Source organism: Leptidea sinapis, chromosome 23 (assembly GCF_905404315.1).
Source record: "Leptidea sinapis chromosome 23, ilLepSina1.1, whole genome shotgun sequence".
NCBI classification, from domain to species: Eukaryota; Metazoa; Arthropoda; class Insecta; order Lepidoptera; family Pieridae; genus Leptidea; species Leptidea sinapis.
Window position 1 is genome coordinate 11,605,955 of NC_066287.1, and position 13,962 is coordinate 11,619,916.

Genomic DNA, 13,962 nt, shown 5'->3' on the forward strand with positions numbered 1-13,962 from the left:
CTCATTACCTTAGTCTAGATTAAGCCTCTTGCTTCTGGACAACCGATGAAAACAGGTCAGATTTATTGATTTCGTGTGCGATGTGTGTGTATTGATCAAAATAGAGTTTAACTGTCAACCTCATTTTTTCGACGTTTTCACAGCTATTACTGTCTATCTAGACGTATAATTGATCTAAGTTTATTACATATGATATGTATAACATCCACAACTCGAAAACAAACATAGATCCATCATCTTAAAAATGTTTGCACCTGCTAAAGTAAGTATTCTAACGTGGTACCTAGAGCTCAGAGGTCAGGTTCACTAACCACTTGGCTATGTGGTAGTCATTATTACTTAACTTATATGCAGTTAAAATTTATAAACCGTATTTTTAGTAATATAATTAAAATATAAAGTTTGGCATGTTATAGAAACTGGTATTATTTGCGATCGGAGTCCTACTTATTCCTTTATTTGTGCATAATGTTATTGGTATAAGGAATCTTTAGATATTATAGAAGTACCAATCCCCCTTGCTATAATAAACCTTTAGCAAATTCACTTATTGTAACATGTCATGTTTTAATTAATATTTTTTTTAGGATAATGGAAGTTTGGACTCGAGTCCTACAGGCTCAGGGAAGGGACGGAAAATGTCGTGCAAAATGAACAAAATGAAAAAATCAAAGCCCACAACTCCGGTAAGTTGCATATATACGTGTTATCTATTAATGTATTTACAACAAAAGTATATTTACGCTTGTAGTAAATGAAAATTTTCATATTCCATTTAGAATTATTTGTGGTTTATGTTTGTCTAACTTACATGTTCCATTTACTTAATCGAATTGTAATTATGAACATAATTGTATTAATTTTACGCGTCATCTCATTGTAGAATCTTCACAAACCTGCGTTCCAAACAAGCGATCCCTGTTTACAGATAACGATACCGAATTCAAGTGTGCTGTGGATCAAGGAATTAAATTATACAATTTAAGGTTTCGATTTCTTAAAACATTTAGTTGCTCGTTTTATAAATCCTAACATTCTGGAAACCTTACTGATTATATTATTATAATGTGGTATAAAGGTGAGTTTCATATCTAGCGGTATCCCAAAGTCTCTCACCTCAGTGACCTTCACCAGTTGTTCATCATGTTATAAGTTGTGGATAGAGGATTTTTTCTTTTGGTGACTGTTATATGGTAACATTTAGAAGCGTTCAAGCACATTTTATTTAAATTACACCACATCTGCACACGCGTTATATCACTTTGTAATAATGTCATATCATCAACATTATGGATTTCTTTAGAAAGTTTCATATCATCAGCGTATAAAGAATAGGTACTGTGTTCAATGAAAGAGCCTATGTCATTAATGAACAACGCAAACAGAACCGGGCAAAGTTGGGAGCCCTGGGGAACTCCTGCAGTAGCAATAAATGGTAGTGATTCGAAGCCACGATTGATACAAACTGGCTTCTTTCTGTTAAGTAAGAACCAAACCACTTAAGTAACTCTCCACCTATTCTATACAAACTATCAAGCTTTTTTAGCAAGATTGGATGGCTGACTTTGTCAAATGCACTGGAGAAGTCTGTGTATATGCAATCAATTTGATAACTCTTGTCAAGTGCATTTGCCAAATTATCGACGTGCTCAAATAGATTGGTATCGATAGACCTTTGATACAGAAACCATGCTGTTTTAAGTACTGTTTACAATGTGATGCAAGACTAGGATGAATCATATGAATATGATGTATCCGTAAGACACACCTTAGACAAATCCAAGGAATGTCTAAAGATTGATGAATGCTAAACAACAGAAAGACACAGAGTTGTAATAGAACTTTTTTAAAACATGTTTAACCTTTTTTGTAATAACACAGGTAGGTTTCACGTTGAACTTGACCGACTTAGTTGACTGAATACACAATATTTGGTATATTCCGTAGACCAGCGGCGTGGGCGTGCCGGGCGCGGGAGGTGGCGGGGCCGGGAGCGCGGGGTCGGCGGGCGCTGCTCAGCCGCAGTTCATGCAGCAGCAGCAGTGGTTCCCTCCGCCGCAGAACTACTACAACCCACCAGGTAACATTCACTTACAACATAGTACAACATCTACATCCTAATGTTTTGAATTTTCTTTCAAATTCAAATTCAAAAACACTTTATTCATGTAGGTCACAAAAATGACACTTATGAATGTCAAAAAAAAATATATAAATATTGTTTCTTATTGAATTTACCGCTACTTCGTAAAGGGTTGAGCTAATGAGAAGAAGTAGCAAGAAACTCATTGCCGCTCTTTTAAGTCAAGATTTACATTTTAGTTGTTTTACAAATCATTTCAATTACAATATATACAAAGTGACGCAACAAAAATACTCAAAAGTCAAAAACTGAAAGGCTTACACGAGTAAGTCAAAAAAAGTAAATTAATACTTATAAACAAAAGAGTTATTGAGTATAGTAGATGCATCAATCCACACATACCGTAAATAAATAGAGGCATTATGTGAGCATTTCATAAAATAAAATATATAATAACTTTAACTTTAAAGGAAATAATAATATTAAAAAAACACATCAAGCAGACCTCCCGGTAACAAGATCATCCAACCCCCACGAGTAGCACCCGTTCACGAGCATGACGCATGGACAAGCCATCGCCTCCCTCGACCATATTATAGGGAAGGGAACGACCCGCCCCACGTCGCCGCCACAAGCAGAGGCATTTAAGCGAGCATGACGATACCTGCCACGACAAATCTACCGAGTCTACCTTTAGTGTTCATTCCGCAAATATTTGTCTCAGGACATGTTGACTCGCCAAACACTGGCACGAGACTCGAGCCAGTGTTTGGTGAGTAGACATGTCCTAAGGATGCTTCGTGTAGAGGCGTAACACGTGTCGAATTGTTTAAAGACAAATATTGGCGGAATTAACACTAAAGAGAACCCAAAACATTTGGATAATTATGGTTTTCCGCAAAGTAACGCCTACTTCAATAAATTTACTTTATCTACAATCATGTTTGAAGGTATTGTCAAACATAAACAATTTGTTATTTATGTGATATCCCTCACTTCTGGGATTAAATAAATTAAAGATGTAACCAAAATTTATAAACGTAAATAACCCGCGACATCACGGGTTCCGTCCGATTGTTATGCGAACCGAACCGAACTGAAAGCATGGAGAATGCTTACCGAAGCGGAAACATCTAACTACAAACCGAAAGCGAAGCGTTGTTGCGGGCCGACACTCGTGTCAAAGTTTTGTAAATAAACCCAACCGTCGCGTCTCTCATTCGCTCTCTGTTTGACGTCGAGCGTACAAATCCAGCTAATACAACTATCTCATTCACGCCACGCTTCACGAGCTCGGTTTGTCCTGGCGTGACACGCCTACGTGTTCTAGATTCAAACGATACTATACATAACAGAATTAATGGGCTTCGTCACACTTTCGATTCGCTGTCTCTTTGACAATAGCTTTAGAGCTTAGACTGTATCGGCCTCCAAATAAACTTGCTATAAAGTTAAACTGTTTAAAAATAAACATTTTGCTTATAATTATCGGTTTATTCGGACGTATAACGTTTCCCGCGTTTATTTGCAAGGCTCCTTGACATTCGAAAAACTTCAGAATTATCATTCTATTGACAGTGTTGTCAGCGATATAGTCAACATTCTGCATATTCTTGGTTTCTTCTCAGGTATAACTTTATTCCAAGTTTATTTGTAAGACGGTACAGGTATAGCGTAGTATGTGATGTGAGAGAGTGATGTGAAGTAAAAGAAGAGGTAAAGACAGTTACGGGTCAGATTTTTTTTAAATGGTTTGGTTATGTAGAGAGATGGATGAAAGCTTATCAGCTGCAGAAGTTTAAAGAGCCTATCTGGATTATTAAAAATGGGCCAGGTATAAAAGAATAGAGCATTTATAGAAGATTTGATGTCAAAGTCAAATAAACTTAATTCAATTAGGCTTAAACTAAGCGCTTTTGAATAGTCACTATAAATATTTCTTTTAAGTTACTGAATCAACATATATTCGGTAGAAAGTATAGTTCGTGAGAAGAACATAGGTACAAGGAATTCAACGGACACTCTTTTCAATCAAATAGAATATTTTAAAATGGCTGCAGTAGTTATAATATAAGTAAATTTTCACTAGATGACTTGTACTAAGGCCACCACAAATAAATTTGAAAAAAGGTGGTACTGTGATGAGCAACATATAAAATTCTATTAGCTTCAGACCCCAGCCTGAGCCCCTGAGAATCACCCGAATAAACAAACCATTTCTTTAAATATTGAGCTTTTGGGTCGAGAAGAGAAAGAATATGAGTGTTCCAGCGAAATCGCGAGCCACTTGATCCTAGTCCGAAATTCATATACGTGATCATATTTGCGTAACCCAAATATGATATGCAAATGTGTATAACTGTTTTTACCCATATTTATGTTTGATAACATGATATGTTACAGGTGTGAGCCCCCGCGGAGTGGCCCCTCCATCCAACAACCAGTCGAAGCAAGCCATCAGCAACATGCTTCGACAACGTTTGCCCTACACGCAGATGACGCAAATGCAGGTTAGTACTCTTTGTTTCAAATCGCAAAATTATTAATAATCCTACACAATAGCAGGCCTGTCTCACTCTCCGTGTCGGTATCCAAATTATAAGTGAGCGTGGTGGCCACGGCAGCGTGGCTACCACTTACTACCCAGTAAGGACTCACAAGCGAGAGATGTGAGTGATGCACGCGCAAGTTTTGTTCGTACTACAACTACTTCACCAATCGGTCATTGTCATGCAAATTTAAATTTAAAGCTTCCTACAAACGCGATATTAATCTAATTTAAAGTGATTATTATTATTATGAAATTACCATTCATGATAGCTACCTACATACAATTACAATAGGACGTAGTACCTGAAAAACGTTCCAAGCCACAAATATCACATTTTAAGGAATTCGTGTTTAAAGTTTAATGTATTAGTGTATTCCACACATGTGGGTTGGGATACTAAGTCATGATGTCATTTAAAGAGTGACAGTAGTGACCAGTTTTGTATTCTTAACTCAATTTCGACATGATTGTGGTTTGGAACGCTTTTCTGGAATAACGTCCAATTATATTTGATATTTTTGAAGTTATTAAGTTACTTTGGCGCATTAGGGAAAAATTATACACCATCACGCAAAGTCGACACCGTGACGTTGGCTAAACTAGACCATTTGTATCATACGTCAGCTACCAAGCCTCTTGTAACTCATATGTCTACTGAAACACAACCAATGGACAAGTTGGAAAATAAAAAAAAAAAAAATATGTAACTAAATTATGCGGTATAATAATATTTTCATTGGTTGTATGTAATATAATATATCCTAATTATAATATTGTTCTTTCGACATTAATAAAAAAAGCAGGAGGAATATTTTTTAAGGATTTTTCTTTTGTTACGTTAAAGAAGTCTTCTTGCGTCCGTACATAAGTACACGCACACTTTTTTCTGAATAAGTTTTTCTCTATGCCAATCTTCTGTTATCATTGGCATACGAAGTATTGGAGATTATATATCCGTCGATTTACGTATATATGAATCTGAATCGTAATATTATGTCATCACAACACCAAGTGACCTATTCTCTCGTTTGTCCTTTAATACATAAGAACACTGAAAAAAAAATGTGGAATTAGTATAAGTAACGAAAAAGCTAGTTTTCAAATAAAATAAACTCCACTTTTCATTCATTCATACTATAGGAATCAAATCAAATCAAAATCAGTTTATTCACGTAAGTCACGGAAATGACACTTATGAATGTCAAAAAAAATCTTACTGAATCTACCGCTACTTCGTAAAGGGTTGAGCTAATGAGAAGAAGTAGCAAGAAACTCATTGCCACTCTTTTATATCAAGATTTACCTTTAAGTACATGGATTTACAAATCATTTCAAATTACAATATAATATGTAAAATGATGCAACAGACACACTCAAACGTCAAATAGTCAATGTCTTACACGAGTAAGTCAAAAAAGTAAATGTAAATAAATACAAAAGTTATTGAGTACAGTAGCTGCATCATCCACATACACCCTAAATAAATAAAGGTATTCTGTGAGCATTTTATAATTTTATAAATAGTTATGTATATGTATATATATATCCATACATATATATACACACAATAACTTTTAAGAATCTGAAACCGAGTCTCCGGCAACGGGATCATCCTGCCACCACAAGCAGCGCCCGTTCACGAGCATGACGCATGAGCTACCATCGCCTCCCTGAACCATATTTTAGGGAAGGGGATGACCCGTCCCATGTCGCCGCCAATTGGATATAATGTTTATTTTTTCAGAGTGGTGGCTACCCAGGGGCGCCTCATCCACGCGCTCCTTTTCCCCGCCAAGGCATGCGGCAGATGCAGCCAAACCAGATGGGTCAAATGCAACCCAAGTATGTGAATGTGGTATTATATTAAACGAGCAATTAATGTATCTATATATTTATAAAATTCGCAAATACCACGACGAGGGTTTTAACCAGTGTGTGTAGCCAGTGATGACATACGTACACGGACGTGGTCAACTATGGGCCTGATGAGAAAGAGCAACGGATAGGGCTATGCTCGGAGTTTCCCTGCGAGATCGAATCAGAAATGAGGAGATCTGTAGGAGAACCAAAGTTTCGACAGACAGACGGCCGTTGGGCCAGCAAAGTTCTCGAATGACGACCACGTACCGGATGCGGTGTTGGTAGGCCCCAAGATGGACCAATGAATTGGTCAAGATCGCCGGGAATAGGTTGGAAGAGGGCAGTGCAGGACCGATCATCGTGAAGATCTTTCGGGTAGAGAGAGCCTTTGTCCAGCAGTGGGCGTCTTCCGGCTGATATGATGATGATATATAATTCTCGTGTCACAATGTTAGTTGCCATACTTTTCCAAAACGGCTTGATCGACTTTTATGAAATTTTATATGTATAGGTAGGTCTGAAACTATTTTTTATACCAAAAAATTTAATTATTGCAATTATTTTTTATTAATTTATATGGCAATACATCGTTTGCCGGGTTAACCAGTACTTATATATATTTCGTATCTAGAAATGCTTCATGGAATTTTTTCGATTATGTAAATATTATTTACTTTGGAAGTTTATCTTCATAGGAGTGTAAGCAGACACAACTAAAAATATATATATTTTTAAAACAAGTTAAATTTAAAAAAAAATAGTGTTTAGCGCCACCTTTTGAAGATCCAATGAGGCATTTTATTGCTGCAATTTTCAATCGTAGAATTGAACGTTGTTTTTTCTAAATTCTAACCAGTTAGTGGTATATCAGTCATGGTAGCATAATGTAATTAATTAATATATTGTAATCTTATCATCAAAAGATAAGACAGGAGAATCAACACACCCTCGCACCTATATTTTTAACGTTACCCTCACATCTGGGATAAATTAAATTTGTAACCCAAAATAGAGAGAAAGATAGATAGATAGAGAGGTCGCAGGTTCGAGTCGTTCATAAATTTTGGTTACAAATTTACTTTGATCAATCTCAGAAGTGAGAGATATCACTTTAAAAAATATAACAAATTGGTCACATTAAAATATGTAAATCTCTTAATTTTTGTATTGTTTGTTTACAGTCAAATGAACCCAATGGGAGGTATGGGTGGCATGGGCCCAATGGGTCAGATGGGTGGTGTACAAATGGGTGGTCCAGGGCAAATGAATGCTGGGCAAATGGCCGGTGGTCAGATGGGCAGTGGGCAGATGGCTGGTGGTCAAATGTCAAGCGGGCAGATGGCGGGTAGTCAAATGTCGGGCGGACAGATGGGTGGCATGGGTGGTCAAATGTTTGGTGGACAGTACGCTGGGATGCAGCAGGGATATGGTGGTTATTCTCAACAAATGATGCAAGGTGGACAACAGCAAATGATGAATCAGGTAATCAATATGTAAATGAAAATAACAATTTAATGAATGTTGTCACAATAATTATCGAGGTCACTCTCACTGAATTCCTTATCAATACTTCAGTTCCAAAGAGTTCACAATTAAGAAAAGGGTTCTCAAACAAAATTCAAAAAACAACTCAAGTTGTTACTGTTTGAAATGAAAATATCCTAGACTTATGAAATTATATTGGAAGTAACAATAAAGTGCATTCACTTAAAGTCAAATAAACTTTATTAGGCTTAAACTAAGCTCTTTTGAATCGTCACTACAAATATTTGCTATATTTTTAAAGTGATAACCCTCACTTCTAGGATTAATACACAAATAAAATTTGTAAAACAAAATTTTATAAACGATGCGGGACTTCAACCCACGACCTCCGGCGTTCCGTGCCGGTGCTCTAACCAGCTGAGCTAACCGTTCGTGTGACGTATCGCTAAAAATTTTATTTGTGACTACAAATATTTCTTATTAATTCCTAAATCTACCATATGTTCGGGAAAAGTAGAGATCGTTAGAAGAACATATAAGAAAATCAACTGCCACTCTTTGCAATTAATAGAGTATTTTACGTTGGCTGAAATATACTTATCGACTTGTTTCTCTGTGGTAATGATGGGTTATCGTTAATGGAGCAATTACCCATACAAATTGAACTTACTGAATTACAGACTTGTTACTGGAACTGAGGTATCGTTATTATTATTATAATCTGAACTGCAATTTTTTTAATATTTGAAAATAAATCAGATATGTTGTTGGAATCCATAAGTTATTGAGAGAACTCTCCGTATTATCTACATAATCACATTTTCAACGAACAATTTTTTTCTATTATAACAGGGAATGGCGCAAGGTGTTAACCAAATGGGCCAACAAGTGAACCCGATGAGTCAAAGTGTTAGCTCAATCGGTCAAAATGTGGGCCAAATCAACCAAGCTGTTGGTCAGACAGGCCAAATGCCACAAGGCATGAGCCAGATGGGCCAAAACATGGGGCAGATGGGCCAGGCGATGGGTCAAATGGGGCAGATGGGACAGGGAAGCGGAATGGGACAGATGAGTAACCAGCCTGGATCAATGGGTCCACAGGGAGGCAATGGCATGGGTGGGTTCCCTGGTCAACAGTCATTCCAACAGGTTTGTCATTATTAAAAAGAAAATCAATAATAATTTAAGTGAGAAACAGGTCTTTATCCATTTATTGTTATTAAATAAAAATTCTTTATACCGGGTCAATAGTCAATAGTTTTGTGAACTACTTTAAAATAACAGTGGGGCTTTCAAACAAATCTTACATTCACTTTATGTGAATGTGTCTGCAACTCTTTCACATCCAAACTACCTAACAAATTTAGATGTAATTTTTGTGATAAGAGGATGAATTGAAACTATATGTTTCATAAGGGATGCGATTTAATTTTTGCAAATCTTATAATTACAAGTAGTAGTAAAATACTAATTCGAAATATAGAAGTAAATAATAATTTGACTAACTCCTTTCAGAATATGATGAGTGGGCGGGCGAGTCAGGAAGCGTATCTAGCTCAACAAAGACAGACGGCGAGACCGCAATATATACAGGTAATTTCACATTTAATCCATTCATTCCTTCATTTAAGTTCCTGTATCCCCTAGCTGGGGTTTTTTTAACACCCCCATAGACAAATAGGTATAATGGCGAAAATGTTGAAGCATTAAGAAACGTAATAAATACTTTCAAAGTTTTGGTTCGAAGAAGTTCTTCAAGTTTTTGGACCAAACTCTCAGTATAATTATGATAATAGAGAGTTTTAACAAACAATAAAACTTACCTATTATTTTTTCTGAGATATCCGGAATCCATATTGAGTCAAAGCCTTGCTTTTCAAGCGTTTTCGATGCTAGCGACATCTATCTCCCTTCCGGTTTGTGCGTGCAGTGCCACCTAGTGTTTCTTTTACGGACTAAAGTTGTTAAGTTGGAATAGACTCAATGTACCAGGTAGACATTACCTGGATTCTGGATATCTCAGAAAAAATAATAGGTAAGTTTTATTGTTTCTTAAAACTCTCTATTATTTGTTTCGTCTTCGATATCCGGAATCCATATTGAGTGATATGTTTATTATCTCCTGGTACTCTTTACGATGATGCTATAATGTGTTGATTACATCAATAAAATTAAATGAGAATTAATTAAAGTCGATATATTAATTATTGGTATACAATAATTAAAGATCAAAATATCATCTATTTGACAGCATTAAAATAATTAGATAAGGAAAGGGACTCCTGATTATTAACATTAGAAATGATTTGTTTCTGATAGTACTTCCGAAATGTGTGTTCTGATTTCCAATTTCCCGTGGACAGAATCTGATCGATGCTAAAATTTTCTAACCAGTTTAAGGATCCAACTGCCGAACGAACTGAACCAGGTGGGGCGTTAATTCCTGCATCTTTAGGTGCTGATTTTACCCAGCCCCCTATTATTGTCCTCGTAGCAGGTCGTGGACTACCCCTGGTTGTAATAAATAAATGACTGTAGTTGCCTTTCTCACGGCGTTCCTGTGATACCTGTATCAGACGTCTAATCCAGTACACACAGCAGATCTTTTGGTTGGTATTCTTAAGCATTTTCCACCCGGACTGTCTGTGATCAGCCTTATCAGTTTTCGAGCCGAATACTGGCCAAAGCAAGACTGAATCACCTTTATCTATAAAGTTTCCTGAGCCTATATGCAGCAAGGTGAGATCATGGACTCTTCTGCCGGACGACAATAATAACAAGATTGCAGTTCGTTTAGAAACTTCAAACATATTATTTTCATTAGGATTGACTTTAGATAAATGACTTGTAAGAATTTTAGGATCCCAAATAGGGGGTTTTAAAGATTTTACTCGTGATACCGAAATTGCTTTTAGTATATGCTTAATAAAGAAATTTGAAGATAAATCAACGTTATTGGTGATATTGGTAAAAATTGAAATCACGGATTTATGAACAAGTATAGTTCTATAGGCCAGTCCTTCTACATTGTGGAGGTAAGCTAAGTATCGTGCCACCTCTGTAGGAGAAGGAAATTTAAAATTTGTTGAACCCTTAGCACACCATTCTTTCCATTTTCTCCATGCTGGCGCATAAGTGTTAAGAGTTGATTTTCGCCAACTGGATAGCAATAAGGCTTTATCTTCTTCTGACCAATCCTCGATTACCTCTGACCACCCAAAATCAGCCACGCTTCCAACTGGATTTCTTGTATTCGAGGTGGATGCATCCACGTCCTTGTGTCTACCAGTACTCTGTGAAGATTTGCAATGCGAAACGGGGCTTGTATTGCTCTGCGCTGGATGTCGGCTATCCAGAAGGATCTCGTCCATTGTGGGGCTATCAATATGTAAAGGCCCTGAGCCTCGTTTAAGTGCTGCAATACCAGAGGAATCAAGTTTGGCGGGGGGAACAACCATGCTAGCCGAAAGTTCCATTGTTGACAAAACGCATTGTGAAATAGGGCTTGACTGTCTTGAGTGTCTCTCTTTACGTAACAATCCACTACATGTGCCGTATTTGATGCAAACAGGTCCACGACTGGAGTTCCCCACATCTGAAATATTATTTGAGTGGCTTCGTTTGTCACATGCCATTCGGGCAAGAGGCCCCTTTGGCGTGACAAGGCATCTACTTCGACATTGTACCGCCCCGGGAAGTACTGAGCTGTTATCGGTTTGGATCAGAATGTGACATTGGGGCAATTGATCCTTCTTTTCCGATATTGCTGCAAAAACTGCATATAGTTCTTTGACATTTACATGCCAGCGTTTCTGTGTCTCTGTCCACTGACCTTTGATCATGGATTGTCCAACCCTTGAGCACTCCTTGATTGAGCCACTTGATCCACTTGATTGAGCACCCCATCCCATATCGGAGGCGTCCGTTGTTAGGAGATGGGAGAACGGGGGACTGTGAATCGGTGTCGTACCGGAGGCTGCGTTGTACCACCATTGCATTTCTGTCACGGCAGGTTCTGGCAACTGAAACGGTTGGTAAGGGTGTAGTTTTGGAAGCTGTCGACTGTAATATTGTAACGTTCGACAATGAAGCCTTCCTCTCCGAATCACAAATGTGGCAAAGTTGAGTCTCCCCAGTAGGGCCTGGGCCTGTTTGATGGACCAACTGCCTTTCGACATCTGTTTCTGAAGTGCTTTGCGGAGCGTAGTGCACTTTGGCTCTGACAAGGATCTCGTGTTGTGTTCGGTGTCCCATAGAATTCCTAAAAACTCTAATTGACGAGTCGGAGCCAGAACAGATTTGTCGAAATTTATCGTTCATCCCAGTGTCTGCATGAAGTGTACTGCAAAAGCTATGTGATCGTAAAGTATCTGGCGATTTTGATTTATGATCATAAAATCGTCGAGATATACTACGCACCTTATGTTGTGTGACCTTGGATGTTCTGCGATCCAGTTTGTCACTGTGGCAAAAGTCCTTGGTGCTGAGGAAAGGCCGAAGGGTAAGCAGGTCATCTGGAGCAGTTTCCCTTTGTAGCTCAGTCTCAGGAATCTGCGATGTTCTCTGGCAATCGGCACGTGGAAATAAGCCTGGCTCAAATCTAATTTTGCCATCCAATCCCGATTCTGTAAAAACTGTGGCACTCGGAAATGGCTGAACAGATGGAATTCCTTCGTTTTTATAATTCGTTAAATAAATTAAATTTAATTTCTCGGCCCCCCCAATTTTTTGAATCAAGATATTTATTTGTTCGTTATTAAACAAATACTCTGCGGATGGTGGGATTTTCCTCAGAGCTTCAGAATGATACTCATCAGGAATTTGTTTAAGAAGCAGTTCGCGACGGTTCTGAATGGTATCAGCTCGCCTACCGCAAGCAAGTTGTATTAAATCATCCGTAATTTTCATGTAAGTAGAATCTTTATTAAACGATTGATTAATTTTTTGAAACAGTGAAGTAGGTGTTAGATTTGTTTCCTGATTTCCAGACCAATCAATTATTTCTTGTAATATTTTACCCAACTCATCTTTTTGTGTCAAAAGAGCATTCGTCATAGCAGAGAAAGAACGTTCTAAAAGATATTGACGATATTCTTCAGAGGATTGAGAACCAAAACGTTTTAACTCTTCATTAATTTCTAGTTCTACAAATCCAGGTGTCGTAACGTATTTTTTTTGTACTTCAGCAAACCGTACCGAATTCCATTCCTTACAATAAAATCTTTGCAATTCTTTTAACTTAGTGAGGTACTTTTCATTTGATTTAGTTTTTGATCGGATCTTTAACTATAGTAGATGACTCAGCTAAAACCAGTTGATTTTTATCCTGATCGTTATTTGGGGGCACTAATGAGAAACTTGAACACGATTGAGAACCCGATGTCTGCATTGAGGGTACATCAGAATTTAATGACGTAATCGGAACATTATTTAAACACGACGTTGCAACCTCTAAACAAGATTGGTTTTTTGTATGTGAGGTATTCGCAGAATTAAACTGATTATTAATCATATCTGATTGAGATTGGGTAATGATATTTGTTAAGAAAGCAACTTGTTGTGATAATAATTCAAATTGGGAATCACTTTCTTGGCGCACTCGTTTCGACTTACGAATGTGTGATTTTCCCTGTTGCTTATCGGTATTTGAACTGGATTCACTCTCCGAACTGGAACTCGATGACGAATTTTTGCTACTTCTTTCTTCATATCTTCTTTTATTTGAAGCACTTATATTTTCACTCATTGAATTAGGCTCCATTTAGAAGGGAGACAAAGTAAAGCTTAAATAACTTTTTTAAATTTAATTTGCTTTACTAAATTAGCTAGATCGATGTGAACGCAACGAAAAACGACGCTATAATGAGGAAAAGATTTTGTGCGTCATTCCAACTTAACAACTTTAGTCCGTAAAAGAAACACTAGGTGGCACTGTACGCACAAACCTGAAGGGAGATAGATGTCGCTAGCATCGAAAACGCTT

At 37.4% G+C, this 13,962-nt stretch overlaps 1 protein-coding gene across 1 annotated transcript; it reads right to left on the reverse strand.

Annotated features, from left to right (window-relative positions):
* Nucleotides 1-10,219: 10,219 nt before the first annotated feature.
* LOC126971302 (uncharacterized) lies at nucleotides 10,220-11,510 on the reverse strand. The gene has a single exon (XM_050817524.1). It carries the CDS (start codon nucleotides 11,453-11,455, stop codon nucleotides 10,220-10,222), a length of 1,236 nt encoding a protein of 411 aa, XP_050673481.1. The 5' UTR covers nucleotides 11,456-11,510.
* Between the last annotated feature and the right edge of the window lie 2,452 nt (nucleotides 11,511-13,962).

Bases quoted from the DNA above. Each gene is read 5' to 3' on its own strand.
- LOC126971302 (XM_050817524.1), bottom strand. From the start codon at position 11,455: ATGGAACTTTCGGCTAGCATGGTTGTTCCCCCCGCCAAACTTGATTCC.